This window comes from Pisolithus orientalis, assembly GCF_024613125.1.
Source record: "Pisolithus orientalis strain OTSU chromosome Unknown F5J12scaffold_34, whole genome shotgun sequence".
Taxonomy (NCBI): Eukaryota; Fungi; Basidiomycota; class Agaricomycetes; order Boletales; family Pisolithaceae; genus Pisolithus; species Pisolithus orientalis.
In genome coordinates, this window is record NW_026260815.1 from 181,124 (window position 1) to 205,901 (window position 24,778).

General features: G+C 49.4%; 6 protein-coding genes across 6 annotated transcripts; 3 read left to right on the plus strand and 3 right to left on the minus strand.

Annotated features, from left to right (window-relative positions):
* Positions 1–1,134: 1,134 nt before the first annotated feature.
* Positions 1,135–1,798, plus strand: F5J12DRAFT_725264 (ubiquitin-related domain-containing protein; the record flags this gene model as incomplete). The annotated part of the gene is made up of 3 exons (XM_051741620.1): positions 1,135–1,258; positions 1,362–1,448; positions 1,608–1,798. Coding segments are annotated over 3 exons (402 nt in total), but the record flags the coding sequence as incomplete, so codon positions are not given.
* Positions 1,799–2,198: 400 nt separating this feature from the next.
* F5J12DRAFT_895896 (8-amino-7-oxononanoate synthase) lies at positions 2,199–3,681 on the minus strand (the record flags this gene model as incomplete). Its single annotated transcript, XM_051747884.1, has 4 exons — positions 2,199–2,621; positions 2,683–2,825; positions 2,903–3,415; positions 3,474–3,681. The coding sequence occupies 4 exons, from the start codon at positions 3,679–3,681 to the stop codon at positions 2,199–2,201; spliced, it is 1,287 nt and encodes a 428-aa protein (XP_051596886.1).
* A 1,769-nt stretch (positions 3,682–5,450) lies between these two features.
* Positions 5,451–7,081, minus strand: F5J12DRAFT_957047 (8-amino-7-oxononanoate synthase; the record flags this gene model as incomplete). Its single annotated transcript, XM_051749879.1, has 3 exons — positions 5,451–6,013; positions 6,075–6,183; positions 6,300–7,081. 3 exons carry the CDS (start codon positions 7,079–7,081, stop codon positions 5,591–5,593), a joined length of 1,314 nt encoding a protein of 437 aa, XP_051596887.1. The 3' UTR covers positions 5,451–5,590.
* Positions 7,082–16,485: 9,404 nt separating this feature from the next.
* Positions 16,486–18,101, minus strand: F5J12DRAFT_895901 (8-amino-7-oxononanoate synthase; the record flags this gene model as incomplete). Its single annotated transcript, XM_051747885.1, has 5 exons — positions 16,486–16,506; positions 16,539–17,030; positions 17,093–17,203; positions 17,308–17,621; positions 17,693–18,101. 5 exons carry the CDS (start codon positions 18,099–18,101, stop codon positions 16,486–16,488), a joined length of 1,347 nt encoding a protein of 448 aa, XP_051596888.1.
* A 323-nt stretch (positions 18,102–18,424) lies between these two features.
* On the plus strand, positions 18,425–18,801 carry F5J12DRAFT_340172 (uncharacterized protein). Its single transcript, XM_051738967.1, has one exon. The coding sequence runs from the start codon at positions 18,520–18,522 to the stop codon at positions 18,733–18,735; it is 216 nt and encodes a 71-aa protein (XP_051596889.1). The 5' UTR covers positions 18,425–18,519; the 3' UTR covers positions 18,736–18,801.
* Positions 18,802–21,296: 2,495 nt separating this feature from the next.
* Positions 21,297–24,380, plus strand: F5J12DRAFT_895902 (uncharacterized protein; the record flags this gene model as incomplete). Its single annotated transcript, XM_051747886.1, has 4 exons — positions 21,297–21,517; positions 21,574–22,197; positions 22,521–24,129; positions 24,204–24,380. The coding sequence occupies 4 exons, from the start codon at positions 21,297–21,299 to the stop codon at positions 24,378–24,380; spliced, it is 2,631 nt and encodes an 876-aa protein (XP_051596890.1).
* Positions 24,381–24,778: the final 398 nt, after the last annotated feature.

Sequence of the window (24,778 nt, forward strand, 5' to 3'; positions counted from 1 at the left end):
TCGTCATCGTCGCAGAGAGCTGAGAAGTCTGCGAGTTGTCGAGTTGTCTTACACTGACAGCGGAACCTTTTGCACGACTCGCAAGCGAAAACCTCGATTTGGCCTTCTTGGTTATTACTAGCCTAGAATCGTCCAGGCTTGCCACCTTCATTGCGTGACCAGGACCCACCCAGTCCGCTACTCTCCACCGCATCAGGTGCCAGTCGTACATACTTCTCGTCATGATCCCTTGCTAAAGCCGCCTCGGTCAGGTTATCCCGCATCTGGTTAGAGTTGTAGCCTCAATATCTCCGATTTGACTGAATCCTTTCGCCGTCAAATCCTAATATCTCTACTTCCAACTGCGTGCGACGCAATCCGTGAAGGGCCCTCCAGTCGCGTGAGTTTTCTCTAGCAGACTGAGAGTCGTACGCCCAATCCAATTCCTGTTCTTCCAGACTCGTCTTTCCTGAAAACATCCTCTTTCCCAAGCTTGAGCATTCGTGCTAGCCCCACCTTTTGACGCGTGGTGTCTTCTAGAAGTTAAACGCCCTCCACCCCACATTGAGACGTACGTCATCGAGACACACTTTTGCTCTTCAACAGTACCGCTCACACCCCCACTCCGCTTGTCTCATCTTCCCTGTCCGTCGTCCACCTATCCCACCGACGCCTCAGGTCTCCACGGATGAGCGATACTGCACAGCCTGTTTCCGCGTCTACTACTGATCCTGATCCTACCACTTCGGATTATCAACCACCGTCACCATCATCACCGGCTACCCAAGTTTATCCACCATTACCCGATTCTGTCGTACGACCTCTGACCTCTCAAGGCAGTCGTACCCCCCTCCGTCCTTTTTCTGCTACATACTCTGCAACCCCTCGCGTACGTTCCACAGAACGACCTTACACAGCCCACGGCACTTCCAACGCCCTTCCCGCCTTCAGTTTGGGACCTTATATGTCCGCTAGCGCACACACATCCTACACGCGTGTTGATCTGGATTTACCATCTTCTGAAATGTACCCTCCGTTACCCGAACCAAGTACATCGCCTCTCAACTCGCCAGAGCTTCAGCTCCGGTACCCCATTCAAACGCTGCCAACGTAGGCTTGTTTGTCACGCCTAATGAGGCAGTAGAGTCGCCGGTTCCACAGACACCGCAAGTGACACTCACGTTCTTGCTCGTATCTGGCCGCCGAAAGTCTCAGTCGTTCGATCCAGCGACAACGGTTGGCAGAGTGAAAGAGCTGGTATGGAACACGTGGCCTACACGTGATGCAGGCAAGTCTATCAGTTCTGGCTGGATGCCTGAATAAAACAAAACGCACGGCAATGTGCGATGTTGACATGTGATTTTTTTTTTGGATGGTTTCAGCCTGGCCAGAAGAGCGTCCCCCTGCCCCTTCATATTTCCGTATTCTGTACCTGGGAAAGATACTACAGGATGAAGAAACATTGATGAGTGAGTAAACTTCCCCTATGTTCCTTTCCTTGGCCCCTCGTATTGCTGCGGGCTTGGTTGACACGTTGATGGGATCACATGATGGTGCTCCAAATCGGTGCTATTGAAAGCGCCGCCATCTTTCCTAAAATAAGATCGTGACATCTGACCTCACTTTAGGTGTTGGATTCCCCACATCTCTATCGTCTTCCTCGCCTCATGCCCTGCCCACGATAGTCCACCTTTCAATTCGCCCCTACGCCATTCCCTCAGAAGATCTTGCCCTGAGCAAAAAGGCACGCCTCGCATCGGCATTCTCACGAAGGGGCAGCTCAGGTCACACGGACCTTGGGCGCCGACGATGCAGATAGGACGGGGTGTTGTGGTGGATGTCTGATCTGTTGATCGTGACGAATAGCTTGCCGCAGGGTGTACTAGCTGGCCTCGATCCCCATCATCCCCAACTTCGTTTATTTTATGTAAACCCACACTGTAACCTAACTTGGCCTCATAGTCCCCGATCAGTTGTGCATCTAACGGTGTTTGGATCTCTCTTTTTTTTTTCCCACTTCTTTTCCGCATCGTCTCGTCCAGGTTAATGTAACATACGTATACTCCCCTTATTTCTTTTATCCCATACGTTCCCATCGACAGATGGACGCCACGTATGTTACATAGTACTTTACATTATTCTTTTATGCTCGCAACACTGGTTTGATTACCGGCATACTTCAGGCTTATGCACCCCTGACAGGCGTCAGAGGGCACTCGCTACAGTCGTCCTCTGACAGTTCCACGACCCTCTCCTGATATCTCACCAACCGGCTTTCCCTCCTGACTCAACGTCTGATTCTTTGCAGTGGCCCATTCGGCGACCTTCTCCACGAACCTGTCTACCTCCGCCTGCGTATTTCCAGCATGTACGATCACGCGCACCCTCGACACTTTAACAACCGGGTAAGTGACTGCACTAGCATTGTATCCGCAGTCGATCAGGTAGTGCGACAGCTCGACGGCGTGCGGGCTGACTAGGGGAATCACGGGAGAGTACAATTCGAGTTCCGCACTTCGCTGGGCGGCGGCGCGGTCTGAGTCAACAAGAGCGAGCGTAATAATTTGCGCAGGGAAAGGCCGCAAAGCACCTCCAAGGTGGGTACGTGCATATTGGACGATGTGGCTAAGTTTGTTTCGGAGCTGAGGGGTGTGTGAGGAGATGAGTAACGAACAACAGAGAAGATCTCTACTTTAGACATACCTCCTGTCCTTTTGGTCCGGAGATGATGTCGAGACAGGAGTTGATTACATGGACATCCATGTGGGCCATGGCAGTGGTATATCCAAATGCTTTGGCATAATTGACCAGGTACTTGTGCACTGTGGGTAAGGTCAGAAGAACGGCTATCCAAGTTCAAATATTGAGGTGCAATATTCAGCTTATCGGTGGGGGTTGGATAGAAAGATTTTTATAGACTGACCTCCTCGATGTCCCCATGCTTTTCCAAGGGTGTGCATCATCGTGTGGATGCATCCCTTGAGACCAAGAAGAGCGACATATCCACGTCCATCAGGTCCAAATACTCCTGAAGTATGGGCCTCGTCGACGAAGATATGAGCATGGCCTTTCGGCACTAACTCCTCCACAGTGCGCACGATATCCTCCAAAGGCGAGAAATCTCCATCCATGCTGTACAGACTCTCAACGGCGACGAACACTGTCCCTGACCCTTGTACAATCTGTTTGTTGTGCTTCTTCAAAACATCCTCCAGGCACTGCTTAAACGCCGTCACGGAATTATGCCTAAATTTGTACTGTTTATCTTTCGGGATATGCGAAAGACGCACACCCTCGCGGATCGAGCTGTGTACGAGTTGGTCAAAGATGAGTACGTCGCCTGGTTGTGGTACTGTAGACCAGAAGACCTCATTGGCGACGCAGCCGGAGGTGCAGAGCAGTGCGTCAGGGGATTGGAAGAAGTGGGCGAGACGCTCTTCGAGAGCACGGTAGCCTTCGCTATTGCCGGTGGCAAGGACGGCAGCCCGTCGAACCGAAGAGGCGGGGTGCAGAAAGAACCTTGGACAGGAAAAGTTCACGGAGTAAGGGGCTTGTTGACAATGAAAGGTAGTCATTAGAGAAGAAGTCCGAGGCAGGGGATACGAAGGGTCCGTCGATGGCAAGGAGGGGGAAGCCAGACTGTTTACGGCGTGTCAATATACCATCGAGGGATTTCGTCAAGGCTGTTTCCTGAGCAGACATCCGTGAACAAGGAAGCAGAAGACAAGATTGGAGTGCCGGAGTGCTTGTGTACGAGGTGGCCTCTTTAAAGCAAACTTGGCTCGCCATAGCAGATTTGGCGCATTTCACAGCACTGGATTTTCCGGGCTGATGAAGTGGGTACTGTTAGATGCAATGTAATCCGTAGAAAAAAGAGGCATGTGTGTACTAACAACCCCATGAGTGGTTGACCGGACCGTGATGGGCGGGCAGGGGATGACCTTTGGGAGAGTGATGGTGAATCAGTGATGTCCTCGCAAACACAAGTCCCATCAGGGATCAACCCTACATCACACCAACAATCATTTCATTGACCTGCACCCGGAGGAAGATCATCTTTCACTTAGAAAAACGAATGGGATGGGTGTGGACGTCAATGCGCGGAGCAGATTTCGCGCAAATCGCAATACTCGCTTGCTCCATCACGGTCCGGAGGTTGGCCTACGTGGAAACATGTTATGGGCGTAAAACACCACATTAGGATGTCACCGTAGTTGTAACGCGGTTGACCATCCTCAGGGTTTTCTAAATCCGTCTATTAGTCTCCCGGCGAACGTAGGACAGTCGTATATCGAGCGTACACGTGAGATGGTCACGGTACACAGGTAGCTTCTTGTAGACCGTTGGGACCGGGAACAGTAACGGAGGGATGGCGAACTATGCGGCTATATCCACGCACATCTCGACGCACGTTGCACTCGACATTCGCATGTGCTGACGGCGAATATTCAAGTATCATCGTCTGAGCTATTCTTGGCATGATTGCTATAAGACTGGATCTTCCTGAGAATGTGAGTATGAGAGACCCACTGGAAGTCTTGTGGATTGAGCTTCTCACGGCTCAACCAGAGCAAGGGGGCTGGAAGGGTTTGCATGATATAGATATTCGTGATGCTTTCGAATTCCGTATTGATTCATAGACTTGCCAACGGAGACCATTTGACGAATTTGGACGACAAGCAACGCTGAGAAGAAGGAGCTCCACACAGCCTCACCTGCATTCCTCAAGGCACGCCTCGCCTTGCATCAGCATTCATGCGAAGGAACAGTTCGGGACACACTGATTTGAACGTCGACGATGCAAATAGAAGAACGGGATAGTTGTGGATGCAGGATGTCTGATCTGATGTTCGTGACGAATACATAAGTAGTTTGCCGTGAGGTTTGCTATCGCTTAACCGGAGTTGCAAGAACGACGGGAGGTGCAAAATCATGATTCTACCACAACGCAGTCGAGTTCTTGCCCATCTAACAATCAAACGAGGGTTCCAATGTGTCGTACGAGGAGTCCCCTAAAAAGCTGCGCTGTGGGGAGCGAGGTTCGCTCAATAACCCCCTAATAAAAATAGACGTCGGAGTGGGAGGACTGGCAGGGAGCAGAGCCGCTGAGTGCTGAGTGCTGAGTCAGAGTCGGGTTGCCTGGTGTTGCAAGAATGTACAATAGTGGATACATCATCATAGCTCGCCTCGAGTTCAGTTCATCGCTCGTGAGGCTCTCTTGCACTGTTCCAAAGTATACAGCGATGGTACGGACCCAACAAGCCGACAGGTCCTTACAAGTCTCAAGTCGAGTGTGTGACGTTGGTAGATGGCAATCACGCTGTCGCACAATTCAGGCGCCGCTTCGACATCACAAGGCAAAATCACGTCGGAGTAACTTTCGGAGTGCACATTCGGCAGACGTGCCGTTTACGACAATCCCAGACAAAGCTTTGCAACCCCAGTGTTAATGTATCCCCCTTTTTCTTTCCGTCGTACGTTCGCATTGACAGGTGGACGCAACATACGTTACATAATGCCTTACATCAAGTATGCTTATGCTCGCAACACTGGTTTGATTACCGGCATACTTCAGGCTCATGCACCCCTGACAGGCGTCAGAGGGCACTCGCTACAGTCGTCCTCTGACAGTTCCACGACCCTCTCCCGATACCTCACCAACCGGCTTTCCCTCCTGATTCAATGTCTGATTCTTTGCAGTGGCCCATTCGGCGACCTTCTCCACGAACCTGTCAACCTCCGCCTGCGTATTTCCAGCATGTACGATCACGCGCACCCTCGACACTTTAACAACCGGGTAGGTGACTGCACTAGCATTGTATCCGCAGTCGATCAGGTAGTGCGACAGCTCGACGGCGTGAGGGCTGAGTAGGGGAATCACAGGAGAGTACAACTTGAGTTCTGCACTTCGCCGGGCGGCGGCGCGGTCCAAGTCAGCAGGGGTGAGGGTAATGATTTGCGCAGGGAAAGGCTGCAAAGCATTTCCGAGGTGGGTCTGTGCATATTGGATGATGTGGCTGAGTTTGTTTCGGAGCTGAGAGGTGCGCGAGGAAATGAGTAACGAACAAAAGAGAAAATCTCTGCTTTAGACATACCTCCTGTCCTTTTGGTCCGGAGATGATGTCGAGACAGGAGTTGATCACATGGACATCCAGTGGCCATGGCAGTGGTGTATCCAAATGCTTTGGCATAGTTGACCAGGTACTTGTGCACCGTGGGTGAGGTCAGAAGAACGGCTGTCCAAGTTCAAAGATTTGAGGTGCAATATTCAGCTTATCAGGGAGTGTTGAAAGGAAAAAAATTTAAATCTACGGACGGACTGACCTCCTCGATGGCCCCACGCTTTCCCAAGTGTATGCATCATCGTGCGGATGCGCTCCTTGAGACCAAGAAGGGCGACATATCCACGTCCATAGGGTCCAAATATTCCTGAACTATGGGCCTCGTCGACACAGATATGGGCATGGCATTTCAACACTAACTCCTCCACAGTACGCACGATATCCTCCAAAGGCGAGAAATCTCCGTCCATGCTGTAAACACTCTCAATAGCGACGAACACCGTCCCCGACCCTCGCACAATCTGTGCATGGTACTTCTTCAAAGCATCCTCCAAGCACTGCTCAAACGCCGTCACGGAATTATGTCTAAATTTGTGTTGTTTATCTTTCGGGATATGCGAAAGACGCACACCCTCGCGGATCGAGCTGTGTACGAGTTGGTCAAAGATGAGTACGTCGCCTGGTTGTGGTACTGTAGACCAGAAGACCTCATTGGCGACGCAGCCGGAGGTGCAGAGCAGTGCGTCAGGGGATTGGAAGAAGTGGGCGAGACGCTCTTCGAGAGCACGGTAGCCTTCGCTGTTGCCAGTGGCGAGGCGGGTGCCTGTCGAACCGAAGAGGCGGGGGGCAGAAAGGGCCTTGGACAGGAAACGTTCACGGAGCAAGGGGCTTGTTGACAATGAAAGGTAGTCATTAGAGAAGAAGTCCGGGGTAGGGGATACGAAGGGCCCGTCGATAGCAAGGAGGGGAAGGCCAGACTGTTTACGGCGGGTCAAGATATTATCGAGAGATTTTGTCAAGGCTGTTTCCTGAGCAGACATCGATGAACCAGAATACAGAATACAAAATTGGAGTGCTTGTGTGCGAAATGGCCCTTTATGTAGTCCGGAAGTGAACTTGGCTCGCCGCAGCAGATCTGGCGATTTCACAGCACCGAATTTTCCGGACTGATGAAGTGGGCGTAAAGTATTGCATTAAGATGTCACCGTAGTTGTAAGGGGGTTGACCATGTCTGGAGTTTTCTAAATTTGTCTGTTAGTTTACCAGGTTAGTATGTAGAACGGGTCATATGTCGAGCGTACACGTGCGGCAGTAACAGTATATACGTGGTAGCTCTTGGTAGCCTCTTGCAGACACTCATCCGTGTGGAGTCTTTGTTGGGTCCGGAAGTAGTAACGGAGAGATGGCAAAATATGCGGCCACATCTACGCACATCTCGGCTCACGGTGCACTCGACACGCGTATATGTTGACTCGGCGAACATTCAAGTATCATATCGCCTGAACTATTCTTGATATGATTGCTATAAGATGGGATCTTCCTAAGACTGTGAGTGAGCATGAGAAGAGAAAGGAACTGCGCGCGGCCTCACACGCCTCGCATCAGCATTCACGCGAAGGGGCAGCTCACTGACGATTTTGGTGTCGACGATGCAAATAGAACGGGATAGTTGCGGATGTCTGATCTGTTGATCGTGACGAATATATAAGTAGTTTGCCGCAGGCCGGTGTACTATCAACTTACCGGAGTTGCAAAAACAACAGGAGGTGCAAAATCACGATTCTACCACAACGCAGTCGATTTCTTGCCTATATCTTGGTTAAAAAAAGGAGCGAGATTTGCTCAAGATACGTCAATTTAAGCAAATAACCCCCTCAATAAAAATAGGCGTATATAGGGACCCAACAAGCCGACATCATGTCGGAGTGACTTTCGGAATGCAGACGGCAGAGATGCCGTCTGTGACAGTCTGTGACAAAACTTTGCAACTCCGACTCCAATTGTGGCTATCAATGTGACAACATAAACTCCCCTTATTGTTTCCCCTTCGTACGTTCGCATCGACAGATGGGTGCAACATATGTTACATAGTACTTTACATTATTTTATGTTCGCTACACTGGGTGCAACGGTTTGATTACTGGTATACTTCAGGTTTACCCCTGCCAGACGTCAGACGACACTCCTCGCTACAGCCGCCCTCTGACGACTCCACGACTTTCCCCTAGTACCTGTTGGAAATATGAGTATATGTTCCGACGTCTAGATTGATCCAGACTTACACGTGTTGATACACGATGTATACCACATGACCTTCCTTAGCAATCAGCTCCACAATGATATCATAATGATATCATGTCATACGTCATATTCCATGACCTTCTGCACTATTCTTTACTATACATGGTAGTAGTTTCCTTTTACGCTCTTGGTCCGTGCGTATCTACTCATGTATATAAACTCAGGGATTTCTTCCTCAATCCCTATCGAATTCTATATTCGTTCTTCACTTGTCTATTTGACAACTGAGCCCCTCACAAGCTTACCTCAACTTTAAACGCTACTATCGTTCTGATATAAAGGCAAGTGTTCGTGCCTTGCTCTTCGTTACTTCCTGTTCCTCTGCGCAATAGGTTATGAGCCCTGCCTATAACTAGGTGGTAAGCTATTTGCGGTATTTGCATAGAGCGATCACTGCCGACAGGCATATCACTATGGATATCGTAGGCCTAGATGCGCTAGGATCGGTAGTAGTAGTCTTCACCGTTGCTATAGTCGCTGGCCTTAACCAGGCCGTTCTTTTACTTCATTATGGTGGACATGACCCGGTTTACTTGCGGGAGCTCGCAATACGCTCCATCGCTTTTTGGTTCTCATTTCTAGGTCTCTCCGCCTGGTGGCGAAGGCGACAACTCTTGCTTCAAGAGCAGATTGCTCGTAGGCTGCTGTTACAGCGCCTTGTTCTTCGTCCACCAACACCTCCTCCCCATTATCTACATTTCCATCTTCCCGACATTGACCACGACGCAGATCTTGATCCCGTTCCGCCGTACGATGAGGTTGAAGCGCGTGACCCGCCTTCTCCTCGACGTGCACCGACTCCTCTTCCTGAGGAAGTTGCGGCTGTCAACGAGCTAGTTAATCCTGCGATCGTTCTCGCTGTCGATGACAACGCTGAGTTCGATTTGCTTTAGTCTCGTTTGCTTTGTCGCAGAACGGTTACTGATTAATAAAAAGATGTCTCTCGTCGTTGCCAAGACAACCGAACTCCAGGTTGCTGAACATCGGGATGGAATGTATGATGTCAAATGGAGGAAGTATGCGGTAAAAGAGATTATAGAGTATATTGAGATGTTATATGTACGCAACTGTGCGTCCTGGAGAGAAGCGGTTCCGTCGAGCGTCGGGTTCTTCAAGAAACCCAATCCTGCGACCTTCCTCGTCCCTATTGACACCGTGGAAACAGCGTGGCAGTCTATGCCCCACTTTCCTGGTTTCGAATCGCCCTATTTTTATCCAGGGATCCACCTCGCCTATCATGGCTACCTTACCGACTTCTTCCCTAAACTTTCCCATACGTCGTCTCCGCACGCCATAGCTAACTTCAACGGTTGCGATCTTCCTTCAGCGTATTATGAAGATCCTGCCCTCTACTCTGTTCCCGCCTTTACGGTCACCCACGACACATTCGTCTATATCTACTACAACGTCCATCCCTACTACGACCCCGAGTTTAACGGCCTCGTCCCTCCTCTCTGCGTTTGGAACCAGCATCTTGAACGCTGTTTCCGAGGAGCTTGGGATAGTGGGGACGTCGACATCCGATGTGTCCCAAGGTGGTTCAGGGAACGGCGCCGCGGAGGAGACCGCTTTGATAGCAGTCTCTTTAGGTTTATACGACGGTATAGGGATGAAGCAGATGTGGGAAATTCCCTGCGATACGACTCTTCTAACCGGCATCTTCAGTGGGGTTACCAACCCGCTGACTCAGACTTCGCTTACTGGCCCGGCACAGAAGAGATTCTACGTGATTTCGAACGTATCATGGACGACTCTACTTTCGACTATCTCGCAGCTCCCCGACCTCGCGGAATACGCACCACGGCTCTTAGCCGAGCTCGCGAAGCTCGAGCCGTTCGTCAAAAGTTATCCTCTTCCAAACTCGCTGGACGCACCGTACGCATCAGGCGGCCGAAGCCATTCGGCAACTAATACTTGTGTACTATATGAATCCTACAATGTTTTTGAGGTTTTAGTAAAGGACAAACATTTTCGTCATTCCCATGCCTTGAATATTCCTTATTCTTGTGCCGATCCTTATTTAGGATTTCGATCGGATGGAATTCCGTTGCATGATTGCAATTGGAGTTTCATGTCGTATCATTATTTTCCTCCATTAGACTTTTTAAGTCTGGAGCGAAATAGTTCTCGCATCTCATCTTGGAGATTCGCTGAGAAAGGCACACTGGCACCAGAAACTAAAAGGCAAAAGAGAAGAAATCCTCGTCCTTACTACAAAAACACTTGTCGACGTACACAACGCCCATCTCAATCAAAACGAGCATCCACTCGTCGAACCAAACACTGGGATCATGAACTCAATCCTCCATCCATTTATCTTCATCCGACTCACTCGTATCTTTTCGAACACCTGCTTATGGACTTCTAGATGTCCGAAGGTCTTTCGAAACAGATCCCCAAACTCAATGGGTTGAACTGGGCCTCTTGGTCAGTTCTTATGAAAGCATATATGCAAACTCTTGGTATCATGGGAATAGTTGACGGCACAGTTGCTCAACCCGGAGCTGGCGCTGCACAAAATGTGCAAGATGCCTGGAATACTTCTGATACACGCGCCCAAGGCATTCTTACGCTTTATTGCGATCCGATGATCGCAATGTCAATCGATGGACATGTGACTTCTCATGCCAAATGGGAAGCTCTTAAAACTGCATACGGAGCACCTTCGGCCATGACTACTTTCATGGAATTCCAGCAGCTTATCCGCATTCAAATTAAACCGAAGGATGACATAATGCAGAAGATTGCCAAAATCACTATGCTCATATCGGCAATCAGCGCTCAGGGCATCGCCCTTAATGACAAAATGAAAGCGCTAATTTTAGTCCATTCGATGACACATGCTTGGGAACAAGCTCCGGTTAACATTTTATCCTCTATTGCCGCCGATCAACTTTCTCCTGATACCGTCATACCTCGTATGAAAGAAGTCTGGGCCCACAAATCGGGCAAAACTATGCTTCCACAACAGGAAAAGACTGGGTCATCATCGACCACAGTCAAACAAGAATCCAATTCTCTTCTGGCACGCATGAATAAGCCGCCACTCTGCCAAGTTTGCAGAGGCGCACATAATACTTCCGATCATCAATCAGGACAAGGATCAGGTTCCTTTCGTGGTTACCGTGGAGGTCGCGGAAGAGGTCGCGGAACTCGTGGATGTGGACGTGGAGGTTATACTCCCTACCAACAAGCACCGCAGCAGTCAGGCTCTGGTTCTCGTGGCCGAGGCCAGAACCGTCACAGAGGCAAGGGCAAAGCCCGAGCCAACAATTTAGAAGTCGAAGGTGCTGAACCTATCGACGCTGCCTACATAGAGGAACTCCCTGAGTCCTATTATGGGCAAAATTCCTACGAGCCGGAGTATACTGCTCAGGGCCAGGAATTTTATGAAAATGCTGCGACTGCTTTTGAAGCTGGTGATTTCGATATCACTGCTATCAATATTCCACCCCGCGAACCATCTCCCAAATATTCTCTCCCGGATCCTACTCCGGTTGAACGAGTTTATTCTTCTGACCTCAATATATATCTCGGGCAACATGTTATCACTGATGCCGAGATGTATGACCCTGATCTTTCTCGCCAAGATCTTAATATGGCGATGCAAACAGTTGGGGAGAACCCCAATTATCCTGTTGATGTAACAACCGGAAATCTTGCTCCTTGGTATCTGGAGGAAATTCAGAATTTCCAACCAGATCAAGTTGAGTCAGTACCGATTCGTGTCAACATACCTGGTTCTAATATCTGCCAATGTTCTATCTGTCGCCGAGTAGTCTCAGCTTGCAACCAGCTGGACTTATCCCTTCGGGAACCCCGAAAACGGGTCAACTCGGACTCTTATCCGAGGACGATTTCCCTTCCCCCTGCTGAGCAGGACGGGACATGTACGAGTGGTTCCATCGAATCCTCAGTACCAATGGGAAATTCCCTTGTGGCTTGCGACAACTTGGTGGAGACTAGGAATGTTGAGGACAATGGCAACTCGCCTCAGGCGACAAACAGGGTTACTAATTTCCCTTCCTCTGGAGTTCGAATTACTCGAGGAAGAAAATTAAAGAAAAATAAGCCTATGTCCTTAGCACTTTTTCATGAATCTGTGCCAGAAAGTCCTGTTGTTAAATCTTTCCATATAAAGCATAATCCAGACATCGAGTATGATCCCAACAAATCTGCCTCCGGGTACTTACCCTCGCAGTTCGATGGCCATGCTTTCAATTCTTATGACTGTTACCCCTTTGGTGTGACATCATATGCGAATCTTAAAAAGAACCTTCCAAAGGGTGAGTCGTTATGGATGTTGGATTCTGGAGCATCACATCATGTGACTCCGTTTAAAACTGATTTCTTGACCTACCGAGAGTTTCAAAATCCACCTCTCGCCTCTACTGCAGGCTCGAAGAAGGTCCAATTACTAGGTCAAGGAACAGTGGTTATTCGCCTTGAAAATGGCAGTAACCTTCCACTTCATAATGTTGTTTATAGTCCTTTGTTCTCAAAGCGACTGTGTTCTCGAAATGCGCTCCTTAACAACGGGTATAGGAGCACAGCAACTCTTATTGGCGAGACTATCAGAGCACCAGATGGCCGGATTGTCCTTGAAGCAAAAGTAGCTTCACCGACTTCACCTCTTCATTGGTTTGTGGGCGTACCGCTTCCACCTACCACTGCCTATGGGGTCCTTTGCCCTCTGGTTAGGGAATTTCAAGAGTCTCTTTGGCATAATCGCATGTGTCACCCTGCAACTGCAGTTCTCAGACATATTCGCCGATTAGGCCTGAAACAAGAAATACATATACAGGGGGAGGCTACCTCTTGTAAAGGTTGCGCACAGGGCAAGTTGTCCTCTGAAGCTTTTAAACCTTCTTGGAAACGCGCTACTAAACCACTTGAGTTGGTTCATGCCGACTTATTGGAGTTACCTGTCGAATCTTATTTTCGGTCCAAGTATATCTTAACCCTCTTGGATGATTATTCGTCCTACGGTTTTTGCCTCTATCTTCGTAACAAATCCGACACTTATACTGCTTTTGCCAATTGGTTGGTGTCTGTGCAACATGCTACTGGACGTCATCTAATTGCGCTCCGTTCGGATCAAGGGGGAGAGTTTATGGGTTCTACTTTCAGAGCGCTCCTTTCTTCGCGCGGAATTACCCATTACCTTTCTATTGCTGACCAGCCACAACAAAATGGTCGAGCAGAATGCTTTAATCAGACAATTTCCGAGAAAGCTGGGACCATTCGACATCATGCTTGCGTTCCTAAACGCTTCTGGAATTTCGCCTTTGATTGTGCACTTCATGTGTATAATCGCACTCCTCTCAAAAGGATTGTTTTCAAGACTCCGGTTGAATTATTCTTAGGAAAAATCCCGGATATCACATATTTCCGCACCTTTGGCTGTAAAGCCTATGTATGGGTTCCTAAAGAACAAAGGAAAGATAAACTGGAACCTCATGCAGTCGAAATGGTATTTTTGGGCTATGAACCAAATACCAAAGGATATAGGTTCCTTCATGGACAGAAGATAGTTCTTTCTCGTACTGCCAAATTTGTAGAAGACTCTTTTCCTTTTTGCTCTGGTCAAGACAAATCCGAAACCTTTGACCCCGATACCGAAGACGACCATGAATCATCGGATTCCAATTCTGAAAGCCTTCATTCACTTCCGGATCCTGATCAGATCCAACCGGCGCCTCATCACCGCCAACCACCTCGTCCAAATAATCCTCCACAACAAAACCCACAGCAGAGACCTCCGGACCAAAATGAAAATAGAGGTCAACAAAGAAGAGCATCTGCTGCTGTACCACCAGTCGACCCTCGTCATCTTCGACATCCATATGAACCACAACCTGTTCAAGGAGATTTGCATAATGTTCGCAGAGCTAATCCTCCTCAAGATGACAGAGAACCTCGTCCAAAGCGTCGTTTTATACCAGTATCTCGCCCTGGGAATCTCTATGGAGACAGACCCCCAGTTGACATTGAAAGAGATATTCAAAGGAATCGGGATCAAGCACAAGAGTGGATTCGTAATGCTGAGCGACATGCTCAACAATCCAGAGAAGATATTCGTAGATATGCAGAGGAAAGAAGACCTCCTTCTCCGAGACTTCCTCCAGCTATGATTCCTCCTGCAGTTCCTCGTCAGTGGACAGAACATCCACAAGGAACAACACCTCCTTCTCCTGGTTCACCACTCACTCCACTTCCTTCTACTCCGAGTTCTCCTAAAGGCATGCCGGACCAACATGCTCAAATGCCAGGTCCTTCTGAAATGCATACTTTCGAGTTTGCATTGGCTGCCAGGATCAAAGAATCTCCGGAACACTATAAAGATGTGCTGAAGTTATCTCCTGATTTACAAAAGAAATGGTTCGATGCTATGAAGGACGAATTAAAGTCTATTGAAGAAAGACAAGTATGGACTTTGGTGGATCCTCCTAAAAATCGGAAACCAGTCAAGTGTCGATGGGTTTTCGCTATTAAAAGCGATGGTCGTTACAAAGCTCGTCTTGTGGCTAAAGGCTTCACACAAGAATTCGGTACCGACTTTGAAGATACCTTCTCTCCAGTCACTCGTTTTGAAACTGTGCGAATTCTACTCGCATTCGCTGCCCAAAGGAATTGGGAAATGGAAGCACTGGATGTTAAAACTGCCTTTTTGTATGGCAACCTTGATGAAGAAATCTATATGGAGCAACCAGAAGGTTTCAAAGTTTCGGGTCAAGAACACAAGGTTTATCGGTTGCTTAGAGCCCTTTATGGCTTAAAGCAAGCTGCATTGGCATGGAATAGAGCCCTTCATCAATCTTTACTCTCAATGGGCTATATTCGATCTAAAGTGGATGCAGGGATTTATATTCATCAATCCAAAGCTGGGATCGTCATTTTCCTCGTCTATGTCGACGATGGACTCTTTCTAGGTTCGGACAAACATCTTCTTAAAGCCAAGAAAGAACAGTTTAAGAAGAAATGGGAATCACGAGATCTTGGTGAAGTCAAGGAATACCTTGGCATTCAAATTCACCGAAATCGATCCAAAAAGGAACTTTATCTTGACCAAATCCCGTATGTTAAAAAGGTTATCAAAAGGTTCAATATGGAGACTGCTCGAAATGTTCGCACTCCATTACCTTCGGGATACCAACCGGAAAAAGCACCATCAGACTATCAAGCCACATCTTCTCTTCGGTCACAGTACCAATCAATTATCGGGTCATTGCTTTATATGGCTCTTGGTACTCGTCCTGATATTGCCTATGCGGTTATTCGCATGTCTCAATATATGGCAAATCCTACTGAAGATCATTGCAATAAGGCCTTGCATATAGTTCGCTATATTGCATCTACTCCTAAACTGGCCTTATATTATTCGGGACTTGAATCTCGAATTTATGGCTTTGCAGATTCTGATTGGGCTTCAAACAAAGACACACGTCATTCTACCACCGGTTATGCTATGTTCCTCGGATCATCCCTTATTTCTTGGCGCTCTCGTAAACAGAAGACAATCGCACTCTCTTCCACAGAAGCCGAGTATATGGCTTTATGTGATGCTGCACGTCAAATCAAATGGCTCTCTATGCTATTTGATGAACTTCAACTCAAGACCGAAAAGACTATTCTTTATTGCGATAATATGGGAGCTCGCTTCATTGCTGAGAATCCTGTATCGGACGGTCGTTCTAAACATATCGACGTCCAATGGCACTTCGTTCGCGAATGTGTTCAAGATAATTTGTTCAGTGTTGAATATGTTCAAACTGACAAACAAAAAGCAGACGGTCTTACCAAATCTTTGACGTGGCAAAAATTTGAACAAAATCGCTCGTCAATGGGTCTTGTGACCTTACCATTTTAGAGCGAGGGGGAGTGTTGGAAATATGAGTATATGTTCCGACGTCTAGATTGATCCAGACTTACACGTGTTGATACACGATGTATACCACATGACCTTCCTTAGCAATCAGCTCCACAATGATATCATAATGATATCATGTCATACGTCATATTCCATGACCTTCTGCACTATTCTTTACTATACATGGTAGTAGTTTCCTTTTACGCTCTTGGTCCGTGCGTATCTACTCATGTATATAAACTCAGGGATTTCTTCCTCAATCCCTATCGAATTCTATATTCGTTCTTCACTTGTCTATTCGACAACTGAGCCCCTCACAAGCTTACCTCAACTTTAAACGCTACTATCGTTCTGATATAAAGGCAAGTGTTCGTGCCTTGCTCTTCGTTACTTCCCGTTCCTCTGCGCAATAGTACCTCGCCACCGCGATTCCCCTCTTGGCTCGATGTCTGATCCTTTTCAGTGGCCCATTCGACGACTTTCTCCACGAACCTGTCTACTTCTGCCTGCGTATTTCCGGCATGCATGATCACACGCACCCTCGACACTTTAACGGCTGGGTAAGTGACCGCACCAGCATTGTATCCGCAGTCGATCAGGTATTCGGCAAGCTCGACAGCGTGCGGGGTGAGTAGTGGAATCGCAGGAGAGTATAATTTGAGTTCGGCACTTCGCTTGGCGGCGGCACGGTCCAAGTCAATATCGGACGCACGCGTGGAAGGGAGGGTGAGCGCAACGATTTGCGCAGGAAAAGGTCGAAAAGCGTTTCTGGGGAGGGCGTATGCATATTGGACGATGTGGCTAAGTTTATTTCTGAGCTGAGGCAGATGCGTGAGGAAATGGGTAGGAATAACAGAGAAGATCTCTGCTTTAGGCATACCTCCTGTCCTTTCGGTCCGGAGATGATGTCGAGACAGGAGTTGAGTATATAGACGTCCATGTGAGCCATAGTAGTGGTGTATCCAAACGCTTTGGCATAATCGACCAGGTACTTGCGGACCATAGGTGAGGTCAGAAGAACAGTTGTCCAAGTTCAAGGGTTAGTATGCAATGTCCAGCTTATCAGGGGGGCTAGTAAGATTTCAAACTACCGACGAACTGACCTCCTCGATGTCGCCATGCTTTTCCAAGGGTATGCATCATCGTGTGGATGCGCCCCTTGAGACCGAGAAGAGCGACATATCCACGTCCATCGGGTCCAAATATTCCTGAAGTATGGGCCTCGTCGACACAGATATGGGCATGGCCTTTCGGCACCAACTCATCCACTGTGCGCACGATATCCTCCAAAGGCGAGAAATCTCCATCCATGCTGTAAACACTTTCAATAGCGACGAACACTGTCCCCGATCCCTGCATAATCTGTGCATGTGTGCATGGTGCTTCTTCAAAACATCCTCCAAGCACCGCTTAAATGCCGTCAAGGAATTATGCCTAAAGTTATATTGCATATCTTTCGGAATATGCGAAAGACGCGCACCCTCGCGGATCGAACTGTGAACAAGCTGGTCAAAGATGAGGACATTACCTGGTTGTGGTACCATGGACCAGAAGGCCTCATTGGCGACACAGCCGGAGGTGCGGAGCAGTGCGTCAAGAGATTGAAAAAAGTGAACAAGACGCTCTTCGAGAGCACGGTAACCTTCACCGCTGCCAGTGGCAAGGCGGCAGCCTGTCGCGCCGAAGAGACGGGATGCAGAAAGGGCCTTAGACAGGAAAAGTTCACGGAGTAAGGGGCTTGTGGACAATGAGAGGTAGTCATTAGAGAAGAAGTCCGGAGCAGAGGATAAGAAGGGTCCATCGATAGCGAGGAGGGGAAGGCCAGACTGTTTACGGCGGGTCATGATAGCATCGAGAGACTTAGTCAAGGCTGATTCCTGAGCAGACATCGTTGAGCCAGAAAACGCTTGTGTGCGCACTGGCCTTTTATGCCGATAAGGAACGAACTTGGCACGCCATGGCAGATTTGGCGCATTTAACAGAGCTAGATGTGCTGGCATACACACGGCAAAAGTAATCCGACTGGTTTCACTCCGAGGTTTCGAAAAGCGACCCATGGTTACAGCCTGATGCAACATATTCCATGGGGAAAATGCCATGTATGAACCGATAGCCATGAGCAGTTGTCCGGACCGTGGTGAGCGGGCAAGAGATGGCCGTTAGAAGAGTAATGGCGAATCCGTGGTGTCCTCGCGGCAAGCCTTATCAGGGATCAGCCCGCATCGCACCAACAATCATCTCAGTGATTTGCATTCGGAGGAAGATCATTTTCTCCTTATACAGTCGAATGGGAAGGAGTGGACCTCCATGCAAATTGCAATACTTGCTTTTTTCTACATGGTTTGGAGGTTGACCCACGTGGCAGCACGTTGGGAGCGTAAAATACCGCATTATGATGTCACCGTAGTTGTAACGGGGTCGACCATGCCTGGAATTTTCCAAACCTGTCTGTTTAGTTTCCCAGTGTATATAGGAGAGTCATATATCAAGCTTACACGCGAGATAGTGGCAGTATATACCTAGTAGCTCTTGGTAGCCTCTTGCAGACCGTTGGGTCCGGAAGTAGTAACGGAGAGATGGCGAAGTATGCGGCCATATCCACGCACATCTCGGACCACGTTACACTCGACACTCGTGTATGCTAACGACGAACATTCAAATATCATCGCCTGAACCTTCTTGGATTGCTACAAGACCGGATCTTCCTGAGAATGTGAGTGAGCATGAGATACCCAGAAGTCTTGAGGGTTTAGCTTCTCGCCGTTCAACCAGAGCAACGGGGCTTGTAACGCTTGCATAGTATTCATGATACCTTTGGTATTCCGCATCGATTCGCAGACTTGTCAATGGAGACCATTTGACGGACTTGAACGACAGACAACGCTGCGAAGAGGAAGGAGCTGCACACAGCCTCACCTGCATTCCTCATGAACCGGAAGGTCGGGTAGCACGTGTTGGCGAGAGTCTCAAATAGCAAGGGTTGAAGACAAACACCAGTTGCTGAGTCATCATGGAACTTCTAGTCTCTGATTAATAGTGGAAAACTAATAACATGACTTATATCGTTACTTACATAAGTGGTAACAGTACCCTGGATCCGGACGCGGTCAATGTGCACATGTGCTTGCTACTTCAAGCTTCACCAGTCACCACAGGTCTGGTAGTTTCAGGGGTGCAATCTTGTTACCGGAGATGCACGAGAGGGGAACCGAAGATCACTATTTTTGAACGAAGGGTTTGTAATAAAGGTGTATAACAGCCATTATGCAGCCTTCAGAGTATGTTCTCACTCTGTGCTGAGTCATGTAAAAATCGTTTCTTGTCTTGGGCCACAATCAGCACCGCACGCACGTGAGGTGGTATGTTCAAGCATCCAAATCTCCGTCCATCTTGCATTCACCGGATCTAGTGACGACATCCGGACCGTTGAACGACTGGGTGCGTCGTACCATGGCTGCAATTAGATCTATCTGTTCTCAGTCCTGCGCCTGGAAATGCAACGACCGTTCTAGTCACCGGCGGCCGTCAGCGCCACACTGCACGTTCGGATGGTGCGAGTGTCCGAACCTCCGTGCATTGCGTCGATTGCTGTTCAAGCATGTGCTACCGTTTGTTGGGGAATTCATTATCAAGATACGCCGACGTTCTTGAGGATGCAAGTATTGAGCGCCAAGGAGATTACTGGGGACTGGGGTAATCTGCAGTGGGTGTAGATGTGTGTCCATAGGGAAACATTTGCGGGCATCAATAGATAAGGAGTATCTTCCGGCCTCGAAAGCGAGGTAGAGAGAATTCCTGTCATTTCCGCAATGATGGTCTAACGAATATTGACTGTTCGGAGGGCCAGAGATCGCAGCAGCCCAGGTAGATAAGATGTGGTCGACTATTCGGGTCGTCTCACGGGCTGGGCCGTGCGCATCGATGATACGTGTAGGCAGTCTATACAATTTCCATCATCGGCTGCGCCGCTGTGGTAATAAGAAGGGGGGTGTCTTGTGGGGCGTCATTATCGTGGGTATGTTGATCCACTGGAAAGACGGTGAATAGTTTTCTGTCAGAGTGAGAGGCTGAGCTAGGGATCGGCCTGTGAGTATGACAGCTTGATCGAGGCACGGTCAAGTTCCTTGACCTCTCGGACTGCGAGGTACAGCAAATGTTTTGAAATTGTCATCGGTACACAAGGCACCCGGGTCAAAGGAAGAAAGAAGTAGAACCATGCTATGACATAATCTAGCGTCATCTTGGCAAGTTGGGGTGGGCAATGATGGAAGGCGTGCCAATGACAGGTGGTGGGTATGTTCACATTGGGGTGGTCGAGGTGCAAAGTGTTTACCCAGAGCCTGCTTTTGACATGTGTCCGGGTGCGTTGCATCAATCAAACGTTCCATGTAGTGTGAGCGAGAGGTGTGGGTCCATATTTGTCGTTATTTGTTATGCAACATGCTTCCTCGGCAGGGCAAGCAGTTCCCGCGGCTGTGTCGGCCACGTGGCATGGCGAGGTGCTTTTGCCTCCCAACCCCTCTCCACTCACATCAAACCACGAAAAAAAGAACACAGAAAAAAAAAAATAATACAATGTTCTCAGTACCTTTCACTAAACCGAAATGGGTACAATGTTCCGACATTTAATGGCGTGAGCACCGTAGCGTGGACCCGCTCAGAATTTGTGCTGAAGCTTGAAACCGTAGTGACTATTCGCTGTCTCCACTCGGTCGTTGTGTGGCCGGTCATTGGTTTCTTCCGTGGGTGTGCGTGTGGGTCTCCAAGCTGTACTGGCCAGGGGAAGGATAGACCACTAACCTCCACAGCGCACTGCAACCGCAGGTGCCGTCGATACGGGACACTTATAAATATTATCGGGACCTGCAGCGTCTACTAGTTCGCTCAGAAGGACGGTTTACCCTTCTGCCGTCGCTTATAAGTTATTATTACTCACAGCGGAGCGTCGAGACGATCCGAGCCATTTTCCCTGTCTTCCACTTCTTCAAACGTCTGCACTGACGACTGTCACGAGGCCCACCAACCACACTGTTCATCGTCGTTCATCTCACCTGCTATCACTCTCTCTACATGCATGCTACCGCATGCCCATCAATCTGTTCCCATCTCTCTACAACACCTTGATATCTCAGAAACGTTATCCTCTCATGGACGTCTCGCTGACGTCCTCTCCTCTAACACCCTCGCCGTCCCCCACCTCCAGTAACATGGACTCATCCACCTCCGACGTCATATCTACCGCTTCCTCCGGTACCGAAACTACCGGCGCTACGTCTGCTGCTGCTGAGACTGCGTCCAGTACTAGGTGTGTCAGATCCTTCCGCGTTTCAGCCAGAGGGTCCTTGTCTAATTTATTCCCAGTTCAGTCACGCAGAGCCCTGTCCCATCTAGCACGCCCGCAGGAGATACAGCAAGCACGGGTACGCGCTCGCCTACGCCATCGTTGACTTCGATGACCTCGAGCACTGACTCATTCACTTCTACTTCTTCTGGCTTTGCCTTTTCTTATTCCGACCCTGCATTTTCTACGTCGGTACTGGCTACGTCTTCCGTGGCCACTTCACCTACTCAATCAACCGTGGTCCCGTTATCAACATCTACCGTAGTGTCTGTGTCATCCACGTCCGTGGCTTTTACTCCGTCTGTTGACACGTCTATTTCGGCAACAACATCTCCACTGACAAGCTCCACCTCGGAATCTTTTAGTCTCGGAGAGACATCGACGTCAGGTGCTGCTACATCGAATACAAACAATACTGTTGCAAGCTTATGGACTACAGCAGAGACGTTAATCTCAACTACCACCGTCGCGATACCCGAGACGGTTTACACCACCGTTTCACCGCATACCAGTGACACATACATGCCCTATACGTCCATGTACACGATGGTTTCTACCTTACCTGGTGGCGTTGGGACAACTACCCTGACAGTGACCACTAGTGGTGTTCTAAGTACGGCCGCCGGGGCAGACGCCATCGGTAGGTGAGTGACATCTATCCGGGACGTAGAGGTTAACCCCTGTCCGGCATGGGTTTTCATCCCATTGCATACGGCTTACGGCCAGCTGAGATCATAGCAGTAATCGTTGATCCATTTGTGTCAACCCCACTACGTGATGGCTGGGGTTGCGTAGACCGGTTTCCACTTCCATCTCTGTCTCCTCGATCTCTCGGGTCTCTTTCCTTGACCTCTATCTTGGTTCTGTGAATCTGGTTCCTGTGGCTTGCCGTTCTTGGTTTACACTCGATCTGCTTCTCGTTCGTTGTGGTCCTGATTGAGTTGAACTGACCTCACTGTTGTCACAGTGACACCTCCCCGGGAAAGATTGCCGCCATCGTATTGGGTCTTGTGGGGGCTGCGGTCATCGTCGCCCTTTGGATCTTCTGCGCTCGGAGACATCATCGCAAACGTGAAAGAGATGCTGCCCTACTGGGTTCTTCACGGCATCTCGGCCCGCTCGAAGGTGAAGTGTTTGATGATGGTGAAGAGCCCGAATACCTCCGCCGGGGCTCCGGCAGTACTGGACCACCCGTGATGGAGGAGCGTTATGCGGGTATACTGGCAGCGCTACACACCGGCCATACGGCGGGGGGTAGCACAGACGGTGTTTATGGATCGCACCGGGACCGTCGGACGAATGAAAATGGAGATTCGGTCATTGATACGGCCCGTGCATCGTCTCCCACCCTTCCGTTTCATGCCAACGATGATGGATCACATATCACCCCCCTCTCGCCGCCGCCGGCTGTGGTCCTGTCATCGCGCCCGCAGACCTCAACATACGTGAATCCAATAGCGGAGCGACGCCGGAGGAGCTCCCCAGGGCCAGATGCTGCTGCGTGGCTCAGCGGTCACATCGCTCCATCGTGTGCATCTCACTACGCGCGTTCGCAGACCTTGGGGTCTGGATCTGGATCGTGCTCCGTCGATGCACTCACGCGGACGCTTACTGGAAGTGAGGAACCCCTTCTAGGCACTGGAAATCACCCTCATGCTCAGACCTCGGGTGGGAATAGACTTGGGCTGGGCTCCGCTTTTGGGTCTGCGGAAGGGTCTGCGTACAGTCCAAGCTATTACGCCGATGCCAGGAGCAGGACTTTATCTGGAAGCGGATCGTATGCCCACACGAGGAGTATGGCGTCCAGTAGCTTTGATGTATTGAGGAGCATGTCGTCGCAGGGTGCATTGTCGAGTTCGCACACTGACCATGGCTTTGGTTCTGGAGGTGTCCGGAGCGTGTCGAGCGATAGCATGGGGCGGAAGAAGTATCGGCATGGGTTCGGAAGTCCGCCATCGAGTTTCAGGGTATGGAGAGAACGTGGATCCTCAGTGCGCAACAAGGATGACAGCAAGGATCGAAGACGGAGTACGGGAAGCAGTAATATATCTGTTTCGGGGTCCGGAAGTGGCGATGAGAGGAAGGGTCGGTCGAGTCCTGCATACGGTGTTCGTGGGTTGTTGGATAGGTTATGGAGAGTGGGTCATACGCCTTCGCCATCGTCATCCTCGAGAGCGTTACCTGCTACGCCCACGAAAGGTTCGAAGGAATTCGACGTTGAGAGGACCGCAGGCATAAGAGGTGGCGAGGCCCGGCCTCCAACGCCAGTGCCGATACAAGCGCCGGTTCCAACATCCTCACGATCGTACATTGTTTCGAATCCAAATCCTTGTCCGCCCTCGCCCTTCCTGGACACGAACGCTGCAACGGTCTCAATCCCACAACATAACGACGAGCCGTATAACCCTTACGATTCGCTACGCCCACCTACTCTTCCGTATGCATCGGTGCCATCGCCTGTGCCCACGGAAGCGTCATGCCTTCCAGAGGGCTTGCTACATCCCCGACTTCAAGTAGACGGACGGAGCGCCGCAAGCCTGCGAGATTTCGAGGACTATACGCGCCCGATAGCTGGAGTAAGTGTTGTCGCGATTGCCAGAATTTTCCACTTTTCTTTAACGCTTTTATCTCTAATCCTTTGCAACTACAGCTCGTCAAGAACCGCGTGTATAGCACAACGACGTTTGGAACCGCAGACTACAGCGAGCCCACTCCTGCACACGACGCACATGAATTGCCCAGTGAGCCGACAGATAGACCAAGGGAGAGCTGGTTCGCGGATGAGAGTCCCCGCTCTCGTCTGTGTACGACTACGCTTTCTTCATGAAATTACGAATTTCTAAATTCAGCGGTCCTCTCCCTGGCTGTCTTACGCTTCTTGCGTCGGTTGGCTCTTATATCGATGCGGCATCCTCATGCATACTGTGGGACTTGTGACCCGTGATGAAGATCCAAATGGCAACGTCCTGTTTTTTTTTTACGAAAGTTCCTCCGTACTCGAACACCCGAACACCAACCGATCGTAGAAGAAAAAGAAAAGAAAAGAAAAGAAAAGAAAAGAAAAGAAAAGAAAAACTTCCAACGCAACGATGAAATGACGAACCGATTGTACATAAACCACTACCCAACTCAAACTATGCATACATATCAAGACTCATCTCATACCCGTACTGGTCCACTTGTGTAGGATATAATGGAAGGTCGTTGGGAGGTTTTTTTTTCAGG